Genomic DNA, 26270 nt, shown 5'->3' on the forward strand with positions numbered 1-26270 from the left:
GCAAGAATTAACATAAAATTAAGTTCTTAAAAGGGGGAATGACTGATTTGGCTCTCAAATATAGAGGGGTTAAGGAGAAACCCAGACAGGGCCTTCCAGACAGACAAGCTCTCCCAGGAGAATTCTCTGTTTAAAATGAAGGCAGTCACTTGAAATTAAACTGTCAGAATAATGAACAGAGATAAACACTACAGCAATTAGAAAACAGCTAGCTAATGGAAAACTTAGTTTTCTTCTGCTGAAAAAATGCAGCCTCCTTTTCTGACTCACCGTTATTTCCTGCTCGTAGGTCCAAACACCACAGGCCAGTTCAATGCAGAATATTACAAGCAAGCTTCCAAAATACTGCAGAAAACAGAATGGTCTTAGCTATTTTTTATCTCTTCAAAATAAAAAAGTTTTCAAAGTTAGATATTGTTAAGTCTTTTTTTCAAAGTTGAAGAACTTTGAAAATATTATTAAAATTTCATGACTGAAGACATAGATATGGAAATGCATTTTTGTAACCAAAATATGAAAGATTCAGGCAGCAAACTTTATGCAAGCTAAGATCATGGGACATTTCTTTCTTGAAAAGTACATTCTTATCAAAGTGATTTAGGTATTTGAGGTCAGGTCTAACTGTACTAACTGTAATATTTAGAGATTAATTGAAGTATCTTTTTTTATTACAAGGTATAACCCTTGAACTATTTAAAAATAGGAAATACAAGTATAAATTAAGAAGTAGAGACCTTGGTAATGATGCTTAAAAAAACCTGGCTGCTCTAACTAGAAGGAGCAAGAGTTTCTTCTATATAGCATCAACAAACCCTTTCTGAACTGCAGGATAAAGCTACATGGACTTTAAAGCTATTTTAACTGGTGTTCTCTATTAAAAGTGTCCTATTTATCCTTTATTTAAAGCAGAAGTATAGTCTCATTTATTCTTGACTCCAAATTTACTTCCATGTCAGTGGACTGAGCTTCCCTTTGCTCTCGGTATTCAAGACTTTAGGGTCACAATCTTCACGGATTTTAATCTAATTTGAAAATCAAAGAAACACTATCACAATATAAAATAAAATAAATATACAATTCCATTGGTAGGATACAAATGGCTTCTAATTTAGTTATTTCATTCAGGAATCTATTTAGGACACAAAACATGAACTGATGATATGGGGTTTTTTTTTAAAGGGTTAATAAGATGTGTTGTTTAAAACAGAGTATAAATCCACAAATATTAGGCTTTAACAGTCATCTACATAACACCTTTTTCATTCATCTGGTCTGGAACTGAGTAATTCAGATACCTTGGCAGCTACTGGTCTTGGCTTATCTCTACTTGCTCAACAAATCTAACTCCCTGAATTAGAGATGTAGATGCACACAGAGACATATAAGAAGTGCATGTAAAAATACTCATGTTAATTTTAAGAGAAATCTGTACCCATACCCTCCCTCTGCAAAAGTCTATCCAATAAATATGGTACTGAAAGAAGGACTCCTGTTTTACTAGTCTTCATCATGTTACATTGCATCTTAACAGTCATTCCAGCTGAACAACACACTGCATTTCCTTACATATCAACACTGTAAGCACACACAGATCCAGTACAAGTCTTCAATAACCAATATGTTCATCCTCCAAAGATCCAAAAGAGGAAAAACATGAATCACACCTTCCAAGAACAATGGTGCTCTCTCTAAGAAATAAAGTCATAAGCTTCTATGCAATGTATCTACTATCACTGCAGCGCCTAGTAGCTATGCAAAGGGTTCTTTTAAAAAAACCAAACATGGAAATCTACTTCTAAGTATTCACTTTGAAAGCAGGAAAGAATACCACATACTTTAGTGCCACATGCTCTTTTAATTAATAATTATAATAAAAAATGTTTAAGGGCATTATGACTAATCCCCTTAAATATTATGACTGATACTCTTAAACCAACATTTTTGAGAGGGAGAACAGCTTAATGTTTCAATGAAAAGCGCACTTCACTTCTTGGCTGTCAAAAGAAATTTCAGTGGGCTTATACTCTAACTGAATAACAAGACTGGAACCGTCTGCTATCCCTGAATCTTATACAAAAATCACTGATTGTGGTGAAAGCGATATATCTGGGAGTGTACATATGGCATTCTCTGCAAAACTCTAAATTTGCAGTTCTTTGCAACATTTAATTCATTCATCAAGCTTAACATTTGAAACTTCCTCATCTTTCTCAGGATGTAAGTTAAGAATGTTTGTGGTAGTAGTAGGAGACAGAAAAGCCAAACCCAAGATTTTCGTCCCATTACTGAATACAGCCCAAGATAGAAAACTACTTAGCCAGATTCACTCATAAACCCCTTTTGGGTCTGCCAGGGACTGAGCACTCCTGACTAGCTACATCTAGACACATCAGGGCACTGCAGAATCAAGCTTTCTGTCCTCAGAAAGACCGTATCTGTCCATAACACAAAAGAGAAAATACACAATGAGTTTACACACAGGAAAGGCCGTGCTCGGAGGTTGTTTCTCTCTGATGCTGAAGGAGAATATTATACCTCTCTCTTTGTAATCGTTTGCAAAACAAATACTTATATAGTAAGTTTTGTGGGGAAGAAAAAAATCCTCTAACCATTATTTAGATTTATTACCCCTAATTTCCATCTTCCAAATCTAGAAATTATTACTGGCTTCAATGCTTATTCCTTGTCCCCAGTTAAATTCCCACAAGAGTCTGAATGCTAAATGCATCTTCCTGCATTTCCATGCTTCTGGTTCTTGCCAAAAACAGGGACTTTGTTTTAGAGCAGGCTTAACATTTCTTCCTGTGAGTTGAGTGGCTACATGTCGTAAAGATGAGTAACTCACTGAGGAGCACGGTTGTACATCACACTCAAACTGCACCAGGAGGTCACTGATATAACCTTCTACAGAACACCTCCCTCAGAGTACTCTTGGCCATTGCTGAGATTTTTTTTTTTACTGTTTCTTTGTTTCTCTTTTTCTTTTTTTGGCAGAGAGAGGGTAAGAAGGGGAAGGCACACAAGGGAGCGAACAGTTTTGCAAAGACATCTACAACCTATGATGAAATAAAGCCACAGTCGTGACCACTTTAAGAACTGGAGACCCTTTACAGGGCAAATCCCACAGACTTATAACACCACCCTTTTGCAGGCAATTGCTAATCACTATCATTCTCTCCTTACTGTGACTACGCAAAATAATCAGAAAATTGAAGTGGTGCCTTGATCCTGTTACGAACCCATCAGTTTCACTGAAGGATTTCCTCCAGCAAAACTGTGAAAAACCTAAAATGTTGCTTCCTTGAGAGAAGCTGAACGACTGAAATGCTGGCAGAAAACACTCTTTAGAGAGTAATAAAGTAAAATTATTTGCCAACTTAAAAATAAATAAAGCGTTAGACATATACTACTCCATACATCATGCTTGTGGCCAAGATACTAAACTTCAGTATACGTAAACTGGATGTTTTCAGTCAGCAGGAGCTGGTTCTCCTGCAACCTCCTTGTTAAGCTTCCTCTAGCACAGGTCACATGGTGGAAGGGAAGGAGAGAGAAGAGAGGCAGGCAGCAGCTCTGTAAAGCAGTCATTTTCCAACAGGAACATTACATCTAATACCTGGAACATTGCACAAGCACTTGGGTTTGCAGCACTGACAGACTGCAGGGGCTTACACAACTCTTTTTCCAGCACATCAGTCCTGTAAGAGAGGTGAAGGACCTGGGGGCTCAGGAGAATCCTGTTCTCCTTCCTTTCTTGTGCAAGAGACTAAACATTTAAGAAGTGGGAATTACTGAAGTCATTACTGTGAAAACCAGTTTCAGAGATACAGAGACATGAAGGACCAAGGAAAGATAGTAAAGATATCCCCTATGTAATCACCAGGCCGTGTTCTGCTGGAATACTCTTCATGTGGTACAGGTGCTGAAGTGACCACAGTCAATATTCAAATCCTGAAACCTCCAATACCCACACGCAACAACAGCACGGAATCCCACCACTGAAATACTACCTACTAGTGCAGATATGCTACCAGCTTGTAACACCTACTGCAACTTGCAACAGCCTCCACAGAGCTCTTGCTCCTGTGCAAGTCAAACAACCCCAAGCTCACATCTACAGGGAATTCATATATAAGACAGAAAGGACAGGGGGATAGTGAATGCAAATCCCATTACTATAATTTCAGCCACAGAAGGGAGGTAACCATCAAGTAAATAAAGACAAAAACCAAACCAAACCAAAACCAACACCTAACAAAAAAAAAAAAAAACCAGGGACTAGTACTGAATAGGTTTTGTCCTAATTCAAATAGTTATCTGCATAAAGGCTATCAGACCATGATAAAGCACTAAAAACCATACATGGTATTTTCAGATAGGCATTAAAAAATCAATGTAATTAAAACCTATTTTTATAAAGATCTGTATAGACTGTGTAAATATAATCAAAAATTTTAGTGTGAATAAAATTTCTGCACACTACAGTGGCACCCCCACAAGAGGGTTCAAGCTCCCTATATGCCAGTGTACACCAGCGCTCCATACATGGAGCATATATGCTCTGGCATAGGCCCAAAATGTCTTCCTATCTCTCCATCTAAGGCTAAAAACTAAGCTACAAAATTAGTTAATCCTAAATAAATTACAACAGGCTTTTTTGCTATTACATTTTTTCTACCAAACTAAGCTGATGTCCACCACCACCAAATACATTCCAGGAATGTATTTCTTTCTTGATCATCTCAACCACTTAGATGAAAACACTAGAATAAAACAGAATAAAAATACTAAATGCAAGCACAAAATCACTCTTACTGAATCTAAGGCATTTTAAATTTGTTTAAAAGGTGTTTGTTCCAACAACTCCCATTCTGTTCAGAGAGTAATAGCAAAGAGCACACACATGAAGTGTCTCCCAACATAAAATCTCTCCCTCATGGCCTTCCATCCTGCAGAGTACAGGATTTTTTTGTTGCAATTGTGGGCAACTTAGGGAAGGATGTAAAGCATGAAGCACAATGTCTTATGTCTTTTGCAGAGATGCAATATAAAACTCTTACTGTAGTTCTTCTAGAGATTTTGTGTTGAACACACCACGTGATTTCTGCAGTTAATAACCTAATGTAATTTGTCTATGCTTTTCAGGCAACAGGTGAAAAGAACGGGTGACAAATAATCTGTCACCAACATAGCAACAGGATGACAGAGGAAACTGAGACTTCACAAAACACAGTACATGGAGAGAGATTTTCAGTTCTTCTCAGAGATTTTTTCACAGCAGAAATACTGAATTCTAACTACATTTAGCAAAGGAAAACTTGAGTTAAACTCTAGTGCCCTACAGTAGTTTCCTTCAGCACAACAGCCAGGGCAATTATCAACAGCCAGTGCCCTCCTTCAGCCACCATGATGATCCCACAAATCATCATGATACAAAATCAGTATGACTGTCCTCTGAGGATGCCCTTCTGAACCCTGTGTAAACATTATGTCAGAAACAAAGCTAAGACCAGGAACTCTTACAGAAATTTGGTGACTTTTGGCATTTAGTGACCAAGTCACTATGGCACTCTGCTGCCGAGCAGCCCAAGCAGATAAGGGCTGCCATCCTACAAAGCTGAGTGCACCCAAGTATATTCTGGAAGTGATGGGTTTTTTCCACACGTGATTTTTTTACTCTGTCACTGATGGCTTCAGTAATTTGTTGCCAATGACCTACAAAATGCTTCATCAGCAAGCAGCTTCTATAACCAGTAAAACTGGGCTGTTAGCCTATGCACAAGGAGAATGAAAGACCTGAACACATCTGCAGTCATGCTCCCTCGAGCCTGCTCATACCAGTGATCGTTTTGTTTGCAGTTTGCAAGTGCGACTTAGAAGCAAGAGCCATGAATGTGAACAGAGACAGGGTTCTGTGTCAACTCAAATTTCATCAGAAGTAGGAAGGCACAAGAATGGTTTATCTTTTTCCTTGCTCAGACCTTATTGTTTTTACGTTGCATCATGCGCTTTTCTGTTCTGACAGCTTCCTAGTTAACTACTGTCAACCTCAGGAGACTTCAGAATCTATTTAAATAATGCATAGAGAACAAATATATCCCATCACACAACACAGTCAGAATATTGACTTGTTAAGCCCACTTCCAGACAGTGAAGCAAGAGTGCATTCTGTGTATGAAAGCAAATAGCAATGGCAGGCAGGGGCTAACTACTGGAGTCAGAAGTTGCAAGAAAGTGAAGAAAAGCGAGAGCATGGAGAGCTTTTGGAGAACTTGTTCTACAAGACTGTAGAAATCCTTCATTTTCTGACCAAATACGCCTTTCTTTGAAGGATGGGTGTACTTATTAATGAATCATTATTCACATCACCTGTATTTTATTTCATAAACATCTTTTTTTTCAAGCTTTTTCTCCCAGAAGACATAAAACCTTTTTTTTCCCCCCATCAGACTCAAGAAAAAACCCAGTCCTTATGCCAGAGCAAACAAAGAGTAGCTGATGAACAACTCCAGCCTCCTCAGACTTGCTGTCTCACACTGCTTTCTTGAGCAACATGTTCCATATGGCATTAGAGGTGAAGAAAGCTCTGGAAAGGGCAGCAGCTGAAGGAACTTGCAAGAGGGCAACTGCAGAATGAAACCTTACCATAACCTCTAAAAGACCAGAGTATCTGGTATGTAAAGTGAATGCCAGCAGATTTAAGAGTTATGCATAGCATTTCCCAATGGCTAACAGCCCAAGTGCATCAGCCTTGATCTTCTGAGATGCAAGCCATCCAAACATCTCTCTGCCCTCACCAGGGAAACCTCAGATGACCATCACCACTGGATCACCAACAGGAACCAGAATCTTTCTGTGTAAAATCTACCAAGTCCCTCCTCCTTCGATAACTTGTAAGCTATGGTTCCCTTTATCTTTGTCAGTTTACAAACTAACAAGATTATTTTACTGATTAATCCAGCTATCTTTTTCAAAAATGGAGCAAACACTCACTAAACCTAGTCAGACAAGCTGCATGGAAAACTGATATCCTGTTTATCCACTTCAGCAGCACAAATTTTCCCCTGCACCCTCAGCCCTGCCCTGTAGGAATTAACAGTCCATTCAGTAATTTTGATTTTAAATTCAGTTTATGTGCTTGACAACACAGAAATTTGTGAGAGATGCAGCCAAAAGTCAACACGGAAATGAGCTGAAACCATCGACTTGCAACACAAGCTACTGAATATGTCATCCAGTTCTTCAAAATAAATACATTTCACACAAAAATAATCAAATATCTCTATTATCTTAAATTTTGTTTCTGAGATCACAAAATTTTATCAAAATGTCTTAAAGTCTATGATCTTCACAAAGTCCACTGCTTTTTTGTAAAACTTTGTAAGTAAGTTTTAAATTAATTTTTTTTATGGCAATGAACTTTCTAGTTTTTGAAGCTACGTATCCAAGTTATTTTATTAAGCCATTTGTTTTTTTAAAAACTAAATAAAATTATTTATGAATAATTAGATTTTTGTTCACAGCCTTGATTCTTCTGTGGGATATTCTTCACCTGTTGTAAATTTTTACTTTAATGGTTATCTTTGCTTATATAAGTAAACTGGTATTACTTTGGAAATAAGCAAATGCACACTTCATACAGTTATTAGGATTTACTTGCTAAGGGTTCAATTACCTCAAGTCAGTGAACTTCCAGAAATAGGGTTATTGCAAGGTCATGGTAAAGTACTAAACAGGATATAGGTAAAGATAGACATTAGACCACAATTTTCATATGGGTTGTCATATTCTCTTTTCCTTTTTTCTTCTCCTATTTCATAGGATTTAAATCAAAACCTAAAGTTTCCTTTTTCTGCACAGATTTTTCAAAACACAGCTTCCTTCATTTGTCTACCTGCTCTTTATTTTCTACCAAGGAAATTACACACCATAAAAATGTTTCCTTAGTCAAGAAAACCCTTTTTGCTTGTAAAATAGACCCATTTGGTGCTATACAAGACTCTGCTTCAGCATGCCCCAAGACACTTCAAACAATCACCATTTTGAGTGAAGAAATGATCTTATGATATAAAACCCACACTGCAGCCCCCGTACACAAAGCAAACTGCCTTTGTGGTTTAACAGTCAAAAGGGTATGCTTCAACAAGAAAAAGATTAATCTACCTGACAGGATATCCACTCCATACACAGCTTGTGGCAACAAGAATGCAGCTGAACCACAGCATCAGCAGACCCCATCAGTGAGCTGGGCTGTGTCTCAGACAGGACACAGATATTTGGCTGGGCTTTGTGGATTCATACACTTCTTCCTTGCTCTTAGGAACTTCCCCCATTCCCTTTTCATTTCAGCAAATAAAAAAAACCTGGGCAAACAAGCAATGAGAAAAGAAGAGCTGGAAAGGACAGAGGGGAGAAAAAAAACTTAACTACAGCAGAAAGACCACATATCTCAGCAGCTCCCCATCTTTTCTCAGTCAAGATGCAGCAGCCCTCATTCCCATCCTGGTATCACTCACAACTCTCTACCCTCAACAACCCCAGTGCCTGGAACCTACTCTCATATCAGTCCGTCTTTTCAATAGTTTTGGGGTACCCACATCCATCACTTCACCAACCTTTTTTTTGCTATCTTCCCTCCTCTTTTGACCTGAGAGCATTATTCCAGAGCCCTTTTCAGTTCTGGTGCTGTTTCATTCTCTTCTACTGCCCTGGGTATCAACGATTTGTAAGACTTGGAGGGAAGAAGCAGTACTGACAGTGTAACAAGTGGGAATGAGGGAAAACAGGAACAAGGAAGGTAAGAGCAACAAGGCTTGCTCCAAAAGGATCATGAGGCCAAACACAGTGACACCCAATCAAACGAACATTCAGGATATAAGTCCCCAAGAACAAAGTAGTCAGCTCCCATCAGGCGCGCCTAAAAGTACAGCATGCAGTAAACATACTGGAATCATGAAATGACTACTGTCAATAGATATCTAACTTCCGTCTCAACACTGTGCCTCCTTCCTAAAGCATTATTGAAGATATATACACAAAAGAATTAAAATTTATGGCCTCCTAACAGCACTATCCAATCCCACTGTCCTAAGTCAAAGGCGTTGCCCTCAAGAGGCCAGGCAGTTCTTGCTACTTGGAGCTGCTGGATAACTGCACCAAATTGTGCTGTGTAGCCTCTGCAACACTGCCAAGCACTCAAGGCAGCTGCTCAGTGCCTGGATGAAAGCAGCAGATCATCACCATGATCACAGCAAATATTTGGATTTAAGTCAAGTACTTGGAAGAAGACCTGGACACTCCCAGCAGTTCAATTCTTGTCATGCTCCCCCACGCTGCTCAAATACACAGCTGCTCTTGCTTGCTGTGTGTTCTGCAGGCAGCACCTTCATCACTGCACAATTCCCAATATGCCACATGGCCAAGCAACTCATGTCTCCTCTGTGAGCTCCCTCTCCTACTTAAGGAAATTCGGCACTGTTTCAAAGCACTTGCCTTAGAAAAAGTCTTTTAAGGACATACACAGCAAGGATTTATTTATGTTGGGGAAGGCAAGGTCAACAAAATGCACCATGCTTCCACAGGCAGACAGAGAGGCTGGCACTGAACCCCAGGACCAATGTACTCCGCTCCACAGAGCTGGGAGCCTGCAGAGTGCACATGTTCCTGCAAAGCTTGGCTTAGCACTGTGGTGGCATTGCGGCATCACCAAAATCCATCTCAAAATCGAACAACTTGTTTGAACCTTAAAAATCCTGATCTAAACAGGAAAGAATCTTGCTCTCCATTTCAAGGCAAAAAAATGCATAATAGTTAGTACAGGCATCATCTCCAGCAGTTTACCTTTGAATTCAAAATTAGAAATATAGCAAGAACAAAAATACTCTATTTTTCTGAGAAAGTTACTCATATTTGAAACTACTGGGGTATAATAAAAATTGGTGAACTTTAAGTGTATTTACTCTTACCAGTGGAACATCAAACCAGCAGTACCTCAGAATGTAAGCTAAATGTCCAGCCCTTAGTTACCCACTGACTATCTGAAACTGAGCTTTAGCAGAGTACTAGCTTCTCATCAAACCTGAACTACAGTATTATAAACACATTTAAACCAGTCTTTCAAACAAGGCAGGTGTCGGCTCTTTTGGGGTTCAGTCTGGACTGGGCGTAGACGGAGACAGGGACGAGAGATCTCTATAGGCAGATCTTGGAACATGCGGTTTATTGCAAAGGGCGTGGGTATAGGGGCACTGCTTAGAGCTGCAGCTGGCAGCTCTGAGCAGGCCCAAGAGAGCAAGAGAGTAAGCGGATAAGAGAGAGAGAGAGCGAGAGGAATGAGAGTGAAGAAGTGTGTGTGAAGAGAGAGTAAGAGTGTGTAAGAGTAAGAGAGAGAGTGAGAGAGTAAGAGTGTGCGAAGAGTGGAATGGTGAAGTCTTGGTTACAATACAATAAATCATCTTCTGTACTGAATATTCTAATTGTCACTAACCAATCTAATACAAGATACAAATCCTATAGCATTTACATACAGCCTATAAGAGTTCTTATATTACCATAGAGTGTTACATCTTAACTTCTAAAAACTACTCTTTGGACCCCTTCTGCTGAGCTAGTAGGGTCTGCTCTGACCCTTGGACCTGCCTGCAAGCAGAGGGTATTGTTCCATCAAGAGGGGATTACCTTCAGTCGTCCATACCATTGTTTTCCAGTTGTTCAGTAACTAAGACTTGGTAATTCAAAGGTGGCTTTCATTTCGATGTCACTTATAGTTTTCATATTCCCAAAATCTTTTGTCAGGCAATCATATTTATAAGGCTTTCCTGTTTCATCTTCCCCAACATCTCCCCCGTTCTGATGAACAATTAAGATATTAGACACAGTCCTACTTGTCATTTTTTGCACACACTGAAGTATACAAGGTACTGCTACTAAAACTATAATTATTACTGCTAGAATAATCAAGCCTATTTTAAAGAGTTCCCTTAGCCAAGGTGCAAAGCTCCAACCATCAAACAAGCTGTCTAGCCAAGACGGGTCATCTGTTGTAATTTGGTTAGCTAGGTCCCTTAGGTTTTGTAACTGTTTGTGGATGGAAACAGAATGATCGGATAAGTTCATACAGCATAATCCTTCAAAATCTTCACAGCCATGCCGACGTGCTAATAAAAGATAATCAATGTAAGTCTGGTGTCTATGGCTGGGAGTTGGAGAAATGTGATGATTATCATATGGCCAATATTTATCAAAAGTAACATTACCAAAACCTTCTGGGAAAGGCACTCAATAAGTTGAGAAAGGTTTGTCAGGGCTTGTGTCAGATAGACAGATGGTATCGGAGCCTGCAGATTTGGCTCAGGCAACTCAGACATTTGTCTTTGGTTGATTTACAGGTAAAGCTTCACTGCAAAAACAAAAACAAAAGGTTAAAAGCAACATGCATCTACACAAATAATACTAAAACTCCATTCTTTTCTTGAGCTGGTTTTTGGCAGATCGCTTTCTTCTGGTGATTCTGCGCACTTCAGGTCTGGGTGCTTGCTTCCTGGCTTCCACTTGCAGGGTCACTGGCTGAAGTGGAACCGACAACGGGCTTTGATGTGTGGTACAGCTTCACGTTCTTTGCTGGAATCCACTTGGTTCCTTCACCTGTGGAGAGACATGCAAATCCCCTTCCCCACATTGTAAGATCATATGGTCTTTCTATTTTTCCTGATGCTAAATTCTTAATTAAAACTGGGGGGTGCTCTTTCAGTTTTGCTTTTTTGTTGTTTAAGAAATGTCTGAAAATGAGGGGGTCAGGCTCTTCTGCAGAGCTGTTCAAGAAATTAAAAACATACAAGGCTTTATTCAACCTTCTTTGAGGTGTAGCCTGGGCTTTTCCCCTTTTCTGTTGATTTAAAATGCGTTTTAAAGTTTGATGTGTTCCTTTTAGGGTACTTTTTAGCAGTTGTTTAAGATATGGTGAGCAAATGCCACTGTATCTTACAGCACTTTTTAGTTCTTTAATTTCGAGAGTGGGGATGGGAGCCCACGTTTTAGGACTGTCAGGCTGTTGGCTAGCTATCACAGGCTTAGTTAACAGACTAAGACTTTCATCTTTATAGATTTGGGGTCTTATTTCATGGCAATCTGTTAACTGAGAATAATCTGAGCACTTTGGAGGATTTTTTGATTCAGAAGGTAGCGCTGACAAACTCTCGGAACTCATTTTCTCTTTCTGGGTTGCAAGATCCCCGCCGCTCGCTGGCGGGGCTCTGGGGCTCATTGCAAACAAATCTGGCTGCTTTTCAGAGTCTACTTGTGTTAGATTTAAAGCATCAGCTCCGGCAGAGGGGCTCTCCGTCTCCCCTGCCACTGGAGCTGCATCATTGCCCTCCGTTCCCCCCCTGCTCGTGGCTTCTGAGGCGAGGCTACGCTGCGCGGAGGGATACGGCTGGGCGGCGGAGGGATACGGCCGTGCGGTGTCGGGGGACCCCGGCGGGGGTGGCTGTGGCGCGGGGATGGGACCCGGTGGGGGCGATGATGACACGGCAGAGCTCGGGAGTGGCGCAGCCGATCTCGGTGGCGGCGGGTGAGGAGGCGGTGGGGCCGCGGGGGACTGGCTCCGTGACTCCGGCACGGCCGATTAAGGCGGCGGCGGGCGAGGGGGCGGGGCGGAGCTGCGCGGCGGTGGGGGGGGCGCGGCGAATAGTTCCATTAACGCTGCACAAGCCAGGATGAGTTCTGCGGTACTCTTGTCCCAGCGTGATATGGCATTAAATAATTTGATTCCCACTGAGTCCCAAAAGTCTCTGGTGTAGACTGCTGAACGGTCAGCATTTGGGAAATTAATCAGAGTCCATTCTAAGAGGTTTTTTAGCTCCTGTTTAGGTAATTGTCTTGAACCAGAGCTTATAAGTAAATGCTTAAGTTGCTTATAGAGATCTCTGTCATGGGCAGAGTGGATTTGTCCCATTATTAGACCAGTATGATACTCACTTAGATGATGTCGCAGGAGCAGTGTCCTTAGTCAGAGGTCCGTCGTGGGGGGCTGGCCAGGCACTCCACTCGGCGCTCAGGACGCTGCTTTTGGGTCCTTTCTCAGAGCTCCAGTTTTAGGCGTCGCTTGGCAACGGCTTTCCGTGCTCACGACCTCACGGGTGGGTCCACACTGAGCTCCAGTGCGGGCGGTGCTGAGCACTATTCGCCTGTGCTCGGGGCGTGCGGCAGGGTCCCTCCGTAGAGCTCCGGTCGGCACTGCTTAGCAGCGTGTCCGTGCTCGAGGGGTGCCACGCAAACTTCCTCAAAGAGCTCCAGGGAGCCGCTGCGCAGCAGTGGCCGCCTGTGCTCGAGGACTGCCAGGCAATTCCCTCCAAGAGCTCCAGGTAATCCCCGTGCTCGAGGGCTGCCTCAGCAGAATTATAGAGCTCCGGCTTTTACGATGCGCAGCAACGGTATGCCGTGCTCACGACACGTTCTAGGTGGCTATAACTGGTCTTTTAGTTACCATCCATGGAGAAGTCTCCCACAGATGGAGAAAGCTGAACCGGGCCTTCAATCACGTTGTGTGCCAGACTGTAGGTTCTGGGTGTGGGTTCGGCAATCACGATGGGCGCCAGACTGTAGGAGCTTTGTGGTTCAGTCTGGACTGGGCGTAGACGGTCAGTGACGAGAGATCTCTATAGGCAGATCTTGGAACATGCGGTTTATTGCAAAGGGCGTGGGTATAGGGGCACTGCTTAGAGCTGCAGCTGGCAGCTCTGAGCAGGCCCAAGAGAGCAAGAGAGTAAGCGGGTAAGAGAGAGAGAGAGCGAGAGGAATGAGAGTGAAGAAGAAGTGATGAGAATAGAATGGAATGGAATGGTGAAGTCTTGGTTACAATACAATAAATCATCTTCTGTACTGAATATTCTAATTGTCACTAACCAATCTAATACAAGATACAAATCCTATAGCATTTACATACAGCCTATAAGAGTTCTTATATTACCATAGAATGTTACATCTTAACTTCTAAAAACTACTCTTTGGACCCCTTCTGCTGAGCTAGTAGGGTCTGCTCTGACCCTTGGACCTGCTTGCAATCAAAGGGTATTGTTCAATCAAGAGGGGATTACCTTCAGTTGGCCATACCATTGTTTTCCAGTTGTTCAGTAACTAAGATTTGGTATTTCAAAAGTGGCTTTCATTTCAATGTCGCCTGTAGTTTTCATATTCCCAACGTCTTTTGTCAGGCAATCATATTTATAAGGCTTTCCTGTTTCATCTTCCCCAACAGGCAGGCTAACCTGTCTTGTGACTCACTGTCCTCCTCCCACTCATACCACATTTGTAAATGGGCTGTTGATAAAAGCCACTAAATACAAACTCAGTCTGTCTAGCTTAATACGAAACTGCACGGGTTTACACCAAGTATGCCTGTTAGTTACTTCTTCCCTTCAATGCTTGGTATCTAAATAATGAAGAAATACTTTTGGTTGGTAAATAACAATTCCAGTGCCAAATGTTAGTACAAGGTATTGGAGCAGCTGTAACTGTGCTAAGAGTCCACATGGATAGGAACAAATATTCTTTATTACTACAGAGCAAACAAACTATACAACTGCTGCCACAAAACGAAAACAGACAACAAAATTTATTATCACTGAAGGCTCATATTAATTCCTGCCAACTGTAGTCATAAGTACTACAGAATAGTTGATGGCTGTGGTACTGTAGAGCAGCTAACATTTCACACAGAGTAAGAATGCTTTCTAGGAAGAAGACATTAGCAGTTATTGGTATCTTGCAACATAGCAGATGTCCAAATTTAATCACCCTTATCACCTCTGCATCCACACGGACTGAAGTGGGTGAATGCAGACAGAAGAATTTGCTTCAAGTGTTGATACGGTCAACAGTATCTCATCATTCTTTAGATAGACTTCACAGAAACCACTAGTTTAATGATGGTTTGTCTGGTTGTGTTTCAACGCAATACATGGCTTAGTCTGCCAGGGTCCAATTTATAACCAGGTTCCACCATAACTGAATTAATAAGCTGTTTGACCACACACCAACAGGGTCTAACAATGTTTAGCTCTGAGAAATATTTATTACTCTGTCAACTTTATGATAAAAATCAGTAACAGGATTTGTTCTACTGACCATCAAGTATTTCTAACAGTTTTCCCTTTGTGAAAACATATGCAGACGAATTTGAATCCTGTGCTGTTTGAATGCTGCAGTTACAGAAAAGTCATGATTATAAACACAAGAACTTGCAATGAAAACGCCAGCCAGGAAGTATTTTCCAGTGGGATTTTCATTAAGCTCTTCTTGTCAAGCAACAGAGCTTACTCTTCTTATTTTCATAAAACACGAACTTAAAAAAAACAAAAAAAACCCCAAAAACATACTTAAGGTTACTATTCTTAAAGAATATATTGGGTTATTTTTTGTTAGGCAATGTGCACAGCAGACTTCGAAAACAATCCAAAATGTACAGGGCCTCAGAAGAAGAGAGGCAAAGTATTTTTTTTCCAAACCCAGAACGAATCTTTTTGAAAGAACTGTACCAACCACCATAAAACCTGGACTCTACTTTCCCATCCTTGGACTTTCATGCATCCAAGTCAGTGACTTGGAAGAGCCCAGATCTTCCACTTTAGGCTGGCATCACAGCTACTTCTACATGAGGAGGTTGGTCAATCACACAAAAAAAATATAGAAACTCAAGGTACACACGGACTCTTCAGACCAACTACCCTTCAGGACATATTTCTGAAGTGATTGAAATTAAATGATCATAGCTTTAAAAGGCTGGTTCTACAAAAACTCCAGAGTATGCACCTCAGACGACTGTGGTTTTACATTTTCCTTCTATTAAGCTGAGCAAACATGAGTTTGATTTATACTTATGCCCCCATGTGAAGACAGAAAGGTTTCAAGCATTTAATTGCAAGACAAAATTTCAAAAACAAATGAAAATGATTATGTATTCAAATGTATTAAAACCTAACACTATCTCTATTTTATTGTCCTTACACTTTATTACATTTTATAAAAATCTATTTCAATTAACATCAGCACTAGCAATGAGCATGCTGCCAGGATGTCAAGACTTGTATCCAAATATCTGTGCATGCCATCATTATGGCTTTCATGTACTTCAAAAAGAAGATTAAAAGCATGATTGAAGAGGTTGTTAATGTTTAACATGAAGGTTCTTTTCTTTTAGTTCATCTGGTTGAACAAAAGCTCATTTTGTTGATCCATCAGTTTTCGGATTAGTCTGATGAATGAAGCATTGACTTATGTCTGCATACTTCTCTATGGTATAACATAACTGCATTCATTTAACAATCAATCAAAGACAATGACATACTTAGGAAGATATCATTTAGTTTTGCTTATCAGTTTTTTTAGCAAGAGCAAATCTCAAGCTGCTGAAAATGAAATATTGCAACATAAAATGATAGAAATGTCTTGTTTTGATTTAGTATAACTTGACTGCCTAAACACACTTCAGTTGATTTATTTCCAGATGGCACTAAAGGCTATAAATGATTTTTTCTTTCCACTTGCAGTGTAAATAAACTGAAGGCCAAAACTAGTTTTAACTTCATTTTCTCTTGAAATAGTTAGGTGGGCTTTTTCAAAGCTTATACTGAAAATGACGTTTTCTTTCCCCAGATACTACATGGCATTGATCTACATCGTATAGTTGTTTTTACCTGTTAATTAGTTTAATTAGTATTAAAAACTATCACAACTATAAAATAAAGAACAGATTATGAAAGTAATCTTATAACCTTACGAAAACCCCCTAAGGCTTAGTAAGTTCATCATATTTTATTACTTTCACTATTTAGATGAAACAGAAATATGTACAAAGCCCTTTTAAGGTATGTAAGAAATATTACTAAAGAAATAATTACATGGTATTAAATTACATTAATCCATTACTCTGAAGCATGTGCCCATAATTAAGTAATTGTCTTAGAACTTGTTCCCATTGACTTTAACATTGCAAGGTTAAGATCCAGAAATAAAAAATGCATGACTATTCTGTTACTCTAACACATTCAGATTTAAATGAGAGTTTTCCCCAACAATACAGTTTTGAAAGAATAATCTTCACATTGCATACAGGCTTAACAAAATATCTGAAAGGAGAAACAGCACTGCCCTCTTGCAACCGAGGAAAACTTCTGCTGCAGATGTTCAGCTGGAGATACCAAATAAAGCTCTCTCCAACCCTCTCAAAATTAAAAAAAAAAAAAAAAAAAAAAAGACATTTTAATACAAAACCCCAATACAGTTTTGTAACTGTTTATTCTGCAGTTAGAATATTTCTGTTAGAGAAAAGCTAAGGTTGAATAAATCTGTCAATTTCTCATGGTGTTTTATAGTCATTTCGTGCAAAATCCATGAGGTTTAGGTGTCACATACTTAAGCCTGAACAGATCCACAAGAAAAATTCAACTGAATGCACTTTGTGAGAACCCAACTCAGTGAAAAACACACACTGCAGTGAAAAAACAGCAGGAGCCCAACTCTACTTGCATAGGACCCTGCATAGCCTCAAGAGGTGAAGGGTCATATCTGCCCACTTTCTCTTACTGTAATTAGAGTAGTCAAGTCTGATACACCTCTTTCACATCCATTGCTCCTGCTCTCTTGGACTTACAGACTGCTTGGAATCCTGCTTATCCTCATGTTAAAAAACAGAGTCCAATTCTGCAAAGAGCTACAGCTACACTTTTAAGAAGCATACAGGTATGTGGCACTCTTGGATTTCAGTACTGCCAACAGGCTAAAAATTTTAACTCTAAACCTTTAAAATTTGTGTGAACTTGATGGGCTTTTGCTGGAATGGCATTTTTTTTGTTTGTTTTTGGTTGACTGTTTCTTTTATTGTCCTCAAATTCACTGACTTCCAGATGAAGAAAATAGTTGGCTCCCTTGACGGTCAAAGCCACGTCACAGTTAAACTGTACACAGAGCCATGCGCAGGAAAGACTACTACACTTCAGCTGCTTCCAGCTCAGTTATATACTCTCCAAACAAAGGAAAAAGATGAGTACTTGGAATTTATTTTAAAACTTGCTTGCAACCAAATGCAACTGAAAAATTCCACATCCATGTAAGAGAAGACAAAGCTTCTGAACACACTCAGAATTAACTTTTGTCAGCTACAAGTGCTGTTACTTTACACACACAGTCAATTGTGGAATAAAGCAAAGCCTAGGTTAGGTAGCTATTGCACAGCTAAGAGTCAAAACAGTAGCATACGGGTTTATTTCAGAGTACTGAGACTCATGTCCCTATAATTATTAGTACTTAAGAGTTTGAGTTATTTTTCCCTTCACCAACTCCTCTACTAAATGAAGTGGATTTTTGCAGTTGAGACACTGCTTGTCTTTCAGTCACAGCATAATGCAGTCTAGGCAATAAATTATTTCCTACTGTGTGCTTTGCAATTACAATTCCTCACCAATACCATAACTCAACATGGTAATAAAAAATAATCAGTATTTATCAAGTGCCTGTGGATTAAAACCTTTCTAACTCCTGAAACAAAAGAGAAGTTATGAAACATACCCAGACAAGGAGCAACAGATTTCTTTTTACCGTTCCACAGTACCCCAGCATTCCAACTATGATGAGGAAACAGCAGACTGCAATCATAACCGGGTGGACCACAGGAAAGTAAGTCAAAATGACAGCCTCCTCCACCCTAAAACCAATCAGAACAATAATCAAAAAACGCACGATCACAAAAATGATACATAGGAAAAAAAATACAGCCATTAAAAAGAAAATGGTTGATTAGCAGATGTGTTCTTTCCAGCACCTTACACATTTCACAGAAATCTCTTCAACGTGGTTTTAAGGTCAAATGGTGCATTTGAGTACCAAAAAGTAATGCATTGTCCAAAACCTCTCTGGAGCAAAGGCAATCTTCCTGTCCTGCACTTACACAGTAAGTAGCACAGTGAGGCCCTGTTTTATCACTAGGGCTCATAAACACTGGTGCAATAAAATTAACAGAATTCCTAAATCTCTGGACTGAATAAAGTATTCAAAACTAAATAGTAATATAATATGATTACAAGTTGTCAAAGGGCCAAAAATTGAACCCTGTCAGAAGAGAAAGGCACAGGATTGAAACCCTATCCTTTCCCCGTTTCTAATTTCAACTGATGCCTGAAATTGTGGCAAAAAAATGCACCTTTAAATAAAAAAATTATTAGTTTAACTGAAGGATTCTTAATTCTACAAATCCTAATTAGGAAGCTTGCCATACAGAATGAACAACATCTACCACAATCAGTCACTCACACAGATTAAAAGTTTAACTAAAGCTTTACCTTGTTTCTGCAGTTAAAGTGAGAACATTATTCAAGTAGTCTCTCAGCCAAGCAGAAACACCTAATACGCTGATGGACATCAACTAAAAAAAAAACATTAAGTTATTTATCATGTGTTTAAAGCAAATTGCAAGATCATTCATAATTTATGAATCATCACTAATTAGGATCAATCATCACTAATATTTTTCATGCATTCATTTATTTGAACAGTGTCCCCAAAACTGTACTTCTGTGTGCTTAGAATTGGTTTGTTGCCCAAGTATTAGGCAGCCAGTGAAAATAATCTTCTTTTCCACCTAGGATGCTACTGCTGGCTCCTATCCCACCACTGCACAACATACCATAGAAACAACAAAAATCAGAGACTCTTTCAGGGCTCAGAAGTGATACACATCAGTCTGCATGAAATCATGAAGCTATGCTCAGGTACACAGCTAGTGAAGAAAAATCTGACAGAACAGTACTGATACATTGACACACAGAAGAGATTTAGCTTTGGGTTAAATTTAGAAGAATCTGATTGTCTTGCTCATGCAGATAGAGTGACACCATGAACACTATGTCTCAGTTTCCTGAACCATAAAATGAAAATAAAACTAACTGCATTTCAATTATAAACCATATAAAGCATTTGGGTACCTAACCTGTCAGGCATTTCAGAGGCATAAAGCCACTACCCTTTTACCAGGACTGCTCCCACAGCAAGCAAATCTCCAAGACTGAGCCCACCTAGAATTGCCACCACCTCAGCAGATGGATTTTGGTCACCTGATGCCATCATACACTTCAGTACACCTGGAACTTACCAGGAGAAGCTCTGCCCTCTGATTCTGTTGAGAAGTCAAACCTGAACGACATGTTCAGAACCCGCCATGCTGTGACAGCACAGCTCTGCTGCTGCTGTAGCAGAGGTACTGCCAGAGGACAAGGCATTCCTCACGCAGTTTCACGGGGGCACCTAGACCTGAACCACAGAACACACAGGACCTCAGAAGCACCACTGTCTAGCTGAGGGAGGGACACCTAAGCATACTGACTCTCCTGAATACTACTGTTTTCATGTGCTGTATAGGGGTATGGCAGGACACATCAGCATTATACTTACAGTTTCTTAAATCAGTAAGAAGTGCTAATCTCCTGTTTTCCTCAACATCTAGCTTCTCATATGCCCTCATATTCCCCCGAAGTTGTTTTGAAGAACAAGTTAAGTGGTTCAAATCTAACAGGAGAAGTCACTCTGTGTCCTTACTGGCTCCCCTGCCTGCAGCATGCCCACAGCAGACTATTTCTGCCTTTAAAGTTTCACAGAACTCCCAGTACCTATCCCAGAGCTTCTTCCTAGTTTTCAGATCTGATGCACAAAGTACAGGCACTGCCCTGGGTCTGGGTGCTGCCAGCAAGGGCTGGGTGCTTGGCATGCTGCAAGCATACCCTGAAAGCTAGCGCATGCTACAGCTCAACTATGTTCACTCATGTTCTTTACACTCTGTGGGATCTGTTTTGGCTGGCAAAACAGTAAAGAACATTTTCTATTGTCTTATTTGCAGGAAGCTGCAGGAACAAGGACAACAAGATGACTGGAATCTCCTAAATAAATTCCTATCTACTTGGAAGAAAGCATCAGGCAAACATACCACACATGCAGTCAAAACACTAGAGAGGTAAAGCAGACTACAAACAGCCAGCCTACTTTCTTGTAGTCAAAAGGCAATAAAAATGTTTTTAACCTTCCACATTTCCCTGAAAGACCTGTTGATACACACAGAAAAGCATTAGCTCAGATGACCACTCTCTTTATGGTAAAATATTGCAGATAAAGTGGGTTGCTTCATGTTACCACAGTGGTGTTCAGAAGTGAGAAGTCCATCAAAACACTCCTCAGTAACTTTAGTAAGAGCCACATAGTCCTGCTACAAAAACAGTACCAGAAAAATGATCGCTTTCTAAATAATATTCTTCCTCAAACACCAGACTGGTGGACTGCCTACTCCTTGCTGTCCATTAGGAACTCTCAGACTGCACGAATTTTCTTTCGGCCTTCAGCATGCGGCAACACATTGTACACAGCAGTGAGAGGAGGTGGATTTCGAGGAAGGCAAGATTGCTCCTTCAGCAGAGGTAAGATTTGGCAGCATATTGAAGCATGCAGGTTATTCACAGACAACAGGGAGATCACAGAGCAACCAGGTTAAAGGCAGAGGGGACAGAAAGGACCCCCTGGAGACCAAAAGTACTGAACAGAGACCTGTCACTAAGAGAATCATTCAGCTTGCTAGAAGAAAGGACTTGCATGCAAAGGCAAATCAGGAAGGACAAGAACTTTTATTTCTGTTCTGCCTGCCTAAATTGAGTCTTCTCTACCTAGATATGTATTTTTACCCACATAAAATCTGCGGAAAATCTAGGCAGATACATTACCAAGCTGAGGCCAACACATGGCTGTGTGACTTCTACAGAAATGCTCAATGACCACATCAGAGAACGTGACTCCCTCTTCACTTATGAACAAGAAGAGAAGGACTGCTCCCTTTAACCTAGGAAACATAACCTTCACAAATAATGTAACTACATGAACACCATTTCAGTTTGTAAGAACAACCTCTCTATGAAAGGCCTCTTGCATCATTCAGAAAGATTTTAGCCATTTAGATTCCCCTGGGTGCTCTCACTTAGTGTAAATAGCTAACAGACAATTACTACTGTTTCTTGCTGATGTAAATTACATGCAAAAACATTCCACCTATAGAGCCTGTGAGAGCCAGGCTGCAGCTCACCCACCCACCTCTCCTGTGCCTGGCATGATCTCACCACCATTAACTGCTTCAGGTGTTACTGATTTCTGCTACTCTTACAATGCACAAGAGCTCAGTCAGCATTGCTCTGAGCAAGTACAATGCCTTACCTCACTGCTACACAGATGTTACACACAGATCACCTGTGCAACACCCTCCTGCCAATCAAACTCCTAGTGAGGCACCTTTGGGCACTGTATTTTCAAGAAAGTCCAAAAGTGAATTATTACTCTGAATGACCTGAAAGCCAGAGTGCTGTGACACACTCGATTCACAGGCATGAAAGTTAGTAACAGTGTCCAGCTGGGGCAGCAGAAAGGCATGGGTCAGAAAGTGAAGGCAAATACAACAGGCTCCTCTTGAAAAAAAGGAGGCCTGTGAAAGAAACTGATAAAAAAGCAATTCAGCAATAAGTTGATTACAAAAGGTGTATTTCACAGCACATAAGCCAGCAAGTGCTTGGCAGCTCTTCACTAACAGAAGGAAGTGATGGGGAAAAAGTTGCATCCCTTCTGATCAGCAGAAGTGAGCCTCAGGGCAGGAATACGCTGACAGATGAAAGATGCCTTTGCAACACCGGACTGCCCTGCATAATGACTGATGTTTATTTTAGTGACAAAAGATTATCAAGCACTAGCTCCCATCCATCAGTCCACTTGCTCACCTGCTCCACAGCCACAAGGGAATCACAATAAGAACACAACACACATGTCTGACCTCCACAGCCTCCTGCTGACTCAACATGCAGATGTGCTGCCCTGTAAAAGCACTAAACATCCTCAAGTGCCAGATGACATCAAAAAAGCTCCAGGCACCCACCACTTCACACTACCTACAGCACATGCAGATCTTCAGCCAGCAGCACAGGAAGTCCATCAACACCAACACTACAACGCAGCTCAGGCACTCAGTAACAGGAAGGAACAATTAACAGCCTCCCCAAAAACCTTGGTGTGCATCCAAACCCACCAGCAAGTATCAGCAGGCACATCACTGCAATTCACTGCCAAGTGATTTTCAAGAAGTCATGGGCAGGGACAAGGTCCTGATTACAGCTATTGTTGATTCATTTGAAGGATGGTAAAAAGGTCACCCCAAAAAACTGGCAGTCCCTACTTCAGCCATTGTTTTGTAACTAATTTATATGTAAAATACAGTTAAAATCTGTACCAAGCAATCAGATGAAAGAACACAAGTTTATGACAAATAAAACTGCTACGATAATTCTCACATTAGCAGTAACATCATTTCACCAAAAAGTTTTCATTCAAGCTTCTCTGATGACAGCCAGTCTGCTGTGCTGTAAATATAATGTGATAGTATGCAGTAAAACATGTTCATTTGTTGCAGCTGGCTGCACAAGTCACTATGGGTTTAATTCTGAACTGTCACAGTATGTTGCATAGCCATCAACATGACACTGACGAGTCCACAACGATGCCTGCTGTCATACTCTATTTTAAATATATTTTCACACTGATTAAACCAAGGTAATAAATTCAATTTTTATATATGAGCAATATGCACACAATAACACATTAAATTTGCAAATGAATTTCTAAGAAGTTTCTAAAGCTACTAAGGTTTTCTCAGACAACTGAATTACACCATCCAACAACAGACTTCAGCTATTAGGAGCAATCATTTCCAAGCATAGTTTAAATTGCCTTTGGAACTCTTACATAAATTAGATAGCAAAATGAAAATATAAAATCATCTGTAATTCATTAAGTATATATTTTTAGCTGTTATTTGGAAAGTTCTACTCCCACTGTCTTTGAGGCCATACCTAAACTGGAAAATAAATCTGCATTTTCAATTAATAAATGAACATGGATTTCTGTCTTTAAGGGAACAAGTCCAATTGATATTGCTATTTGCACACCTGTGTTCACCCCCTCATCATTTTTTTTCATTCAAACATTCTAACATGTTCATTTTACTGTGCTCAAATTTGAGAAAGGGTTTTTCTTACCTATTAAACTGGAGAAAGATTAAAAGTATCTTCCATACCAAAAATCACACATGATCGTTTTTATTTTAACAGATGGGGTAAACAACTTCAGGCCATGCTTTGATATCCATAATGAAATGCTGACTAGCAGCATTACAGAGCAACCTGCTTTGCATGAAAAGGTTTCTGGCTCCAAGGAAATGACTTCCAACATATGACAACATTCATCAGAATATGTCCTCTAATTTTAGTTAAAAATAAAAAAACAAACCAAACTAAACCACAAACAAACAAACACACAAACCAAACCTTGTGAAAATCTTCCTGTTAAAATTGGTTTGGGTAATCTGAGCTATGATTTACCCTTACCAAGGGGGCAGGGGGATACATCATTACAAGGTCGTGAACAGAGTATGCTGCAATGCTTTTCACAGGATTTTCACTATTAGATTCAACATTCAGATCACTGAACAAACACAGATAACTCATGTCCATGGATAAACAGACAGCTACATTTTTTGGGTCAGAGGGACATAAGGGTGGAGGAGGGGGGACAAGAGGCCTTGTGTTTCTGTAGTACCTAGCAAAACCATTGAAATGTTTTGAGAAAGAAGAATTGCCTACAAAAAAGGGAAATCCCCTATTTCCTAAAAAAGGACCTTTAATTCGATAGATATTCCAATATTTTGTTTTTGCTAAGCTTCCTACAAGGTTATGCCTTGGTCCACTCCCACCTCAGTAAACAGCTGAAGCACGTTCATATTTGCACTTTCAATCTGGGTTTGCTTGCACAGCTGCAACAGTGAGTTAGCAACCTGCTCCACATTTGGCACGGGCTGGAACTCGCACACTTTGCAATAAGGCAACTGCTGGAGCACTGACAGGCTGCTGAGAGGTCACCCTCCCAGGGAACACGAGCAAGTTTTCCAGCAGGTGGCTGTTCAAGGCGCCCAGAGAAAGCACAGCAAGAGCCCAACCATGCAAACAATGCTGAGGTACAGTTCTACTGTGTCAGACCCACATCAGCCTCTGGCCTGTGTAGCACAAGGGTACATTAAAAGCAAAGAGGGATGAGGAAGTCCATGCATTTCTTTAACCACCCTCTCTATGACTACTCAAGCACTGCACTTCTTGTCAGGACATGACTTGTGCCACTTTTCCCTCAAAAGTAACCATCTCACTGTCAGGATGTCTTTTGCTCTGCAGAAATGCAGGCATGTGCTGTTCATCGCAGGTAATCCAGAGCAATGATCACAGCTCAAGCATCCCAGCTCAAGCATCCCAATCCATATCACAATCCACACATCACCATCAAGATGATATGCCTTCACATATACAGAATATACTCTTTATTTTGTTTCTCTAAGAGTTTGCTTTTATTCATGGACAGTAGTCAATCTCAGAGATACAGGCAAATTATTTTTAAATTCACCATATATATATATTTATTTAACTGGAAGAGCAACACAAAGAAAAGAGCATGTATTTCCTATGATCCACAGGACTACATCTTAGCCGTTTGTGGGTTTATCACCTAACTTTCCTGTTTTACACATGAATACCCATGAGCACACAAAGATGATCAAAATGAACCTGCATTTTTATTTAAATCACATATTCCTATAAAAATGCACAAAATTAAACTGTCCCCTATACCTTGTGAAATAGCTACAAGATATTTTAAAAATTGTTATTCCTATGAGCCTTGTCTAGAGCCTACCACAGATTCAAGATGATAGAGAAGCTTCAGGGTACAGAAGTGTACTGGGTACAGGGTATTGGAGATTCACGAATAATTGGATAGCTACCTTCTACAAAAGGAGATGTGAATTTAAAGGAAGAAAAAATGTACAAGTACCTACAAGTCAGATGGACCTTTCCAGTTTGCTGCAGATTGTGGTTTACCAGTATAAGCACATAGTTTCGAAGATTTCCTTCCCCTTGAGCTACGGGCTCAAATCTTATCAGCACAGGTTCGTGATTCATCAAGGTTGATGCAACAAGTTCCACAAGTTAATTGTGAGTATTACCCAAAAAATGTCTGTGGTTCACTTATTCCTGAATGCCAATTAAAAAGCATATTAATGCAATTTCTAACATTGGGGTGGGATCTTGGGTTTGGTTTTTTTCCTTTCCATCACCACATCCAACCACTGTTTTTCAGGACAGTTTTCCAGAAACTCATCCAGC

General features: G+C 40.2%; 1 protein-coding gene across 3 annotated transcripts in view; it reads right to left on the reverse strand.

Moving 5' to 3' along the window:
* The window catches only part of TSPAN12 (tetraspanin 12), a 46845-nt gene that overhangs the window by 13053 nt on the left and 7522 nt on the right, over positions 1 to 26270 (reverse strand). For 2 of the 3 annotated variants that reach the window (XM_048301483.1, XM_048301484.1), the window contains exons 3-5: positions 19332 to 19414; positions 18562 to 18697; positions 271 to 345 (exon numbers count right to left, since the gene is read on the reverse strand). In XM_048301483.1, the coding sequence (XP_048157440.1) occupies positions 271 to 345; positions 18562 to 18697; positions 19332 to 19414 (294 nt within the window). The remainder of the gene's footprint in view (positions 1 to 270; positions 346 to 18561; positions 18698 to 19331; positions 19415 to 26270) is intronic. The other variant, XM_048301485.1, reaches the window with a different exon arrangement.

This window comes from Corvus hawaiiensis, chromosome 4, assembly GCF_020740725.1.
Source record: "Corvus hawaiiensis isolate bCorHaw1 chromosome 4, bCorHaw1.pri.cur, whole genome shotgun sequence".
Taxonomy (NCBI): Eukaryota; Metazoa; Chordata; class Aves; order Passeriformes; family Corvidae; genus Corvus; species Corvus hawaiiensis.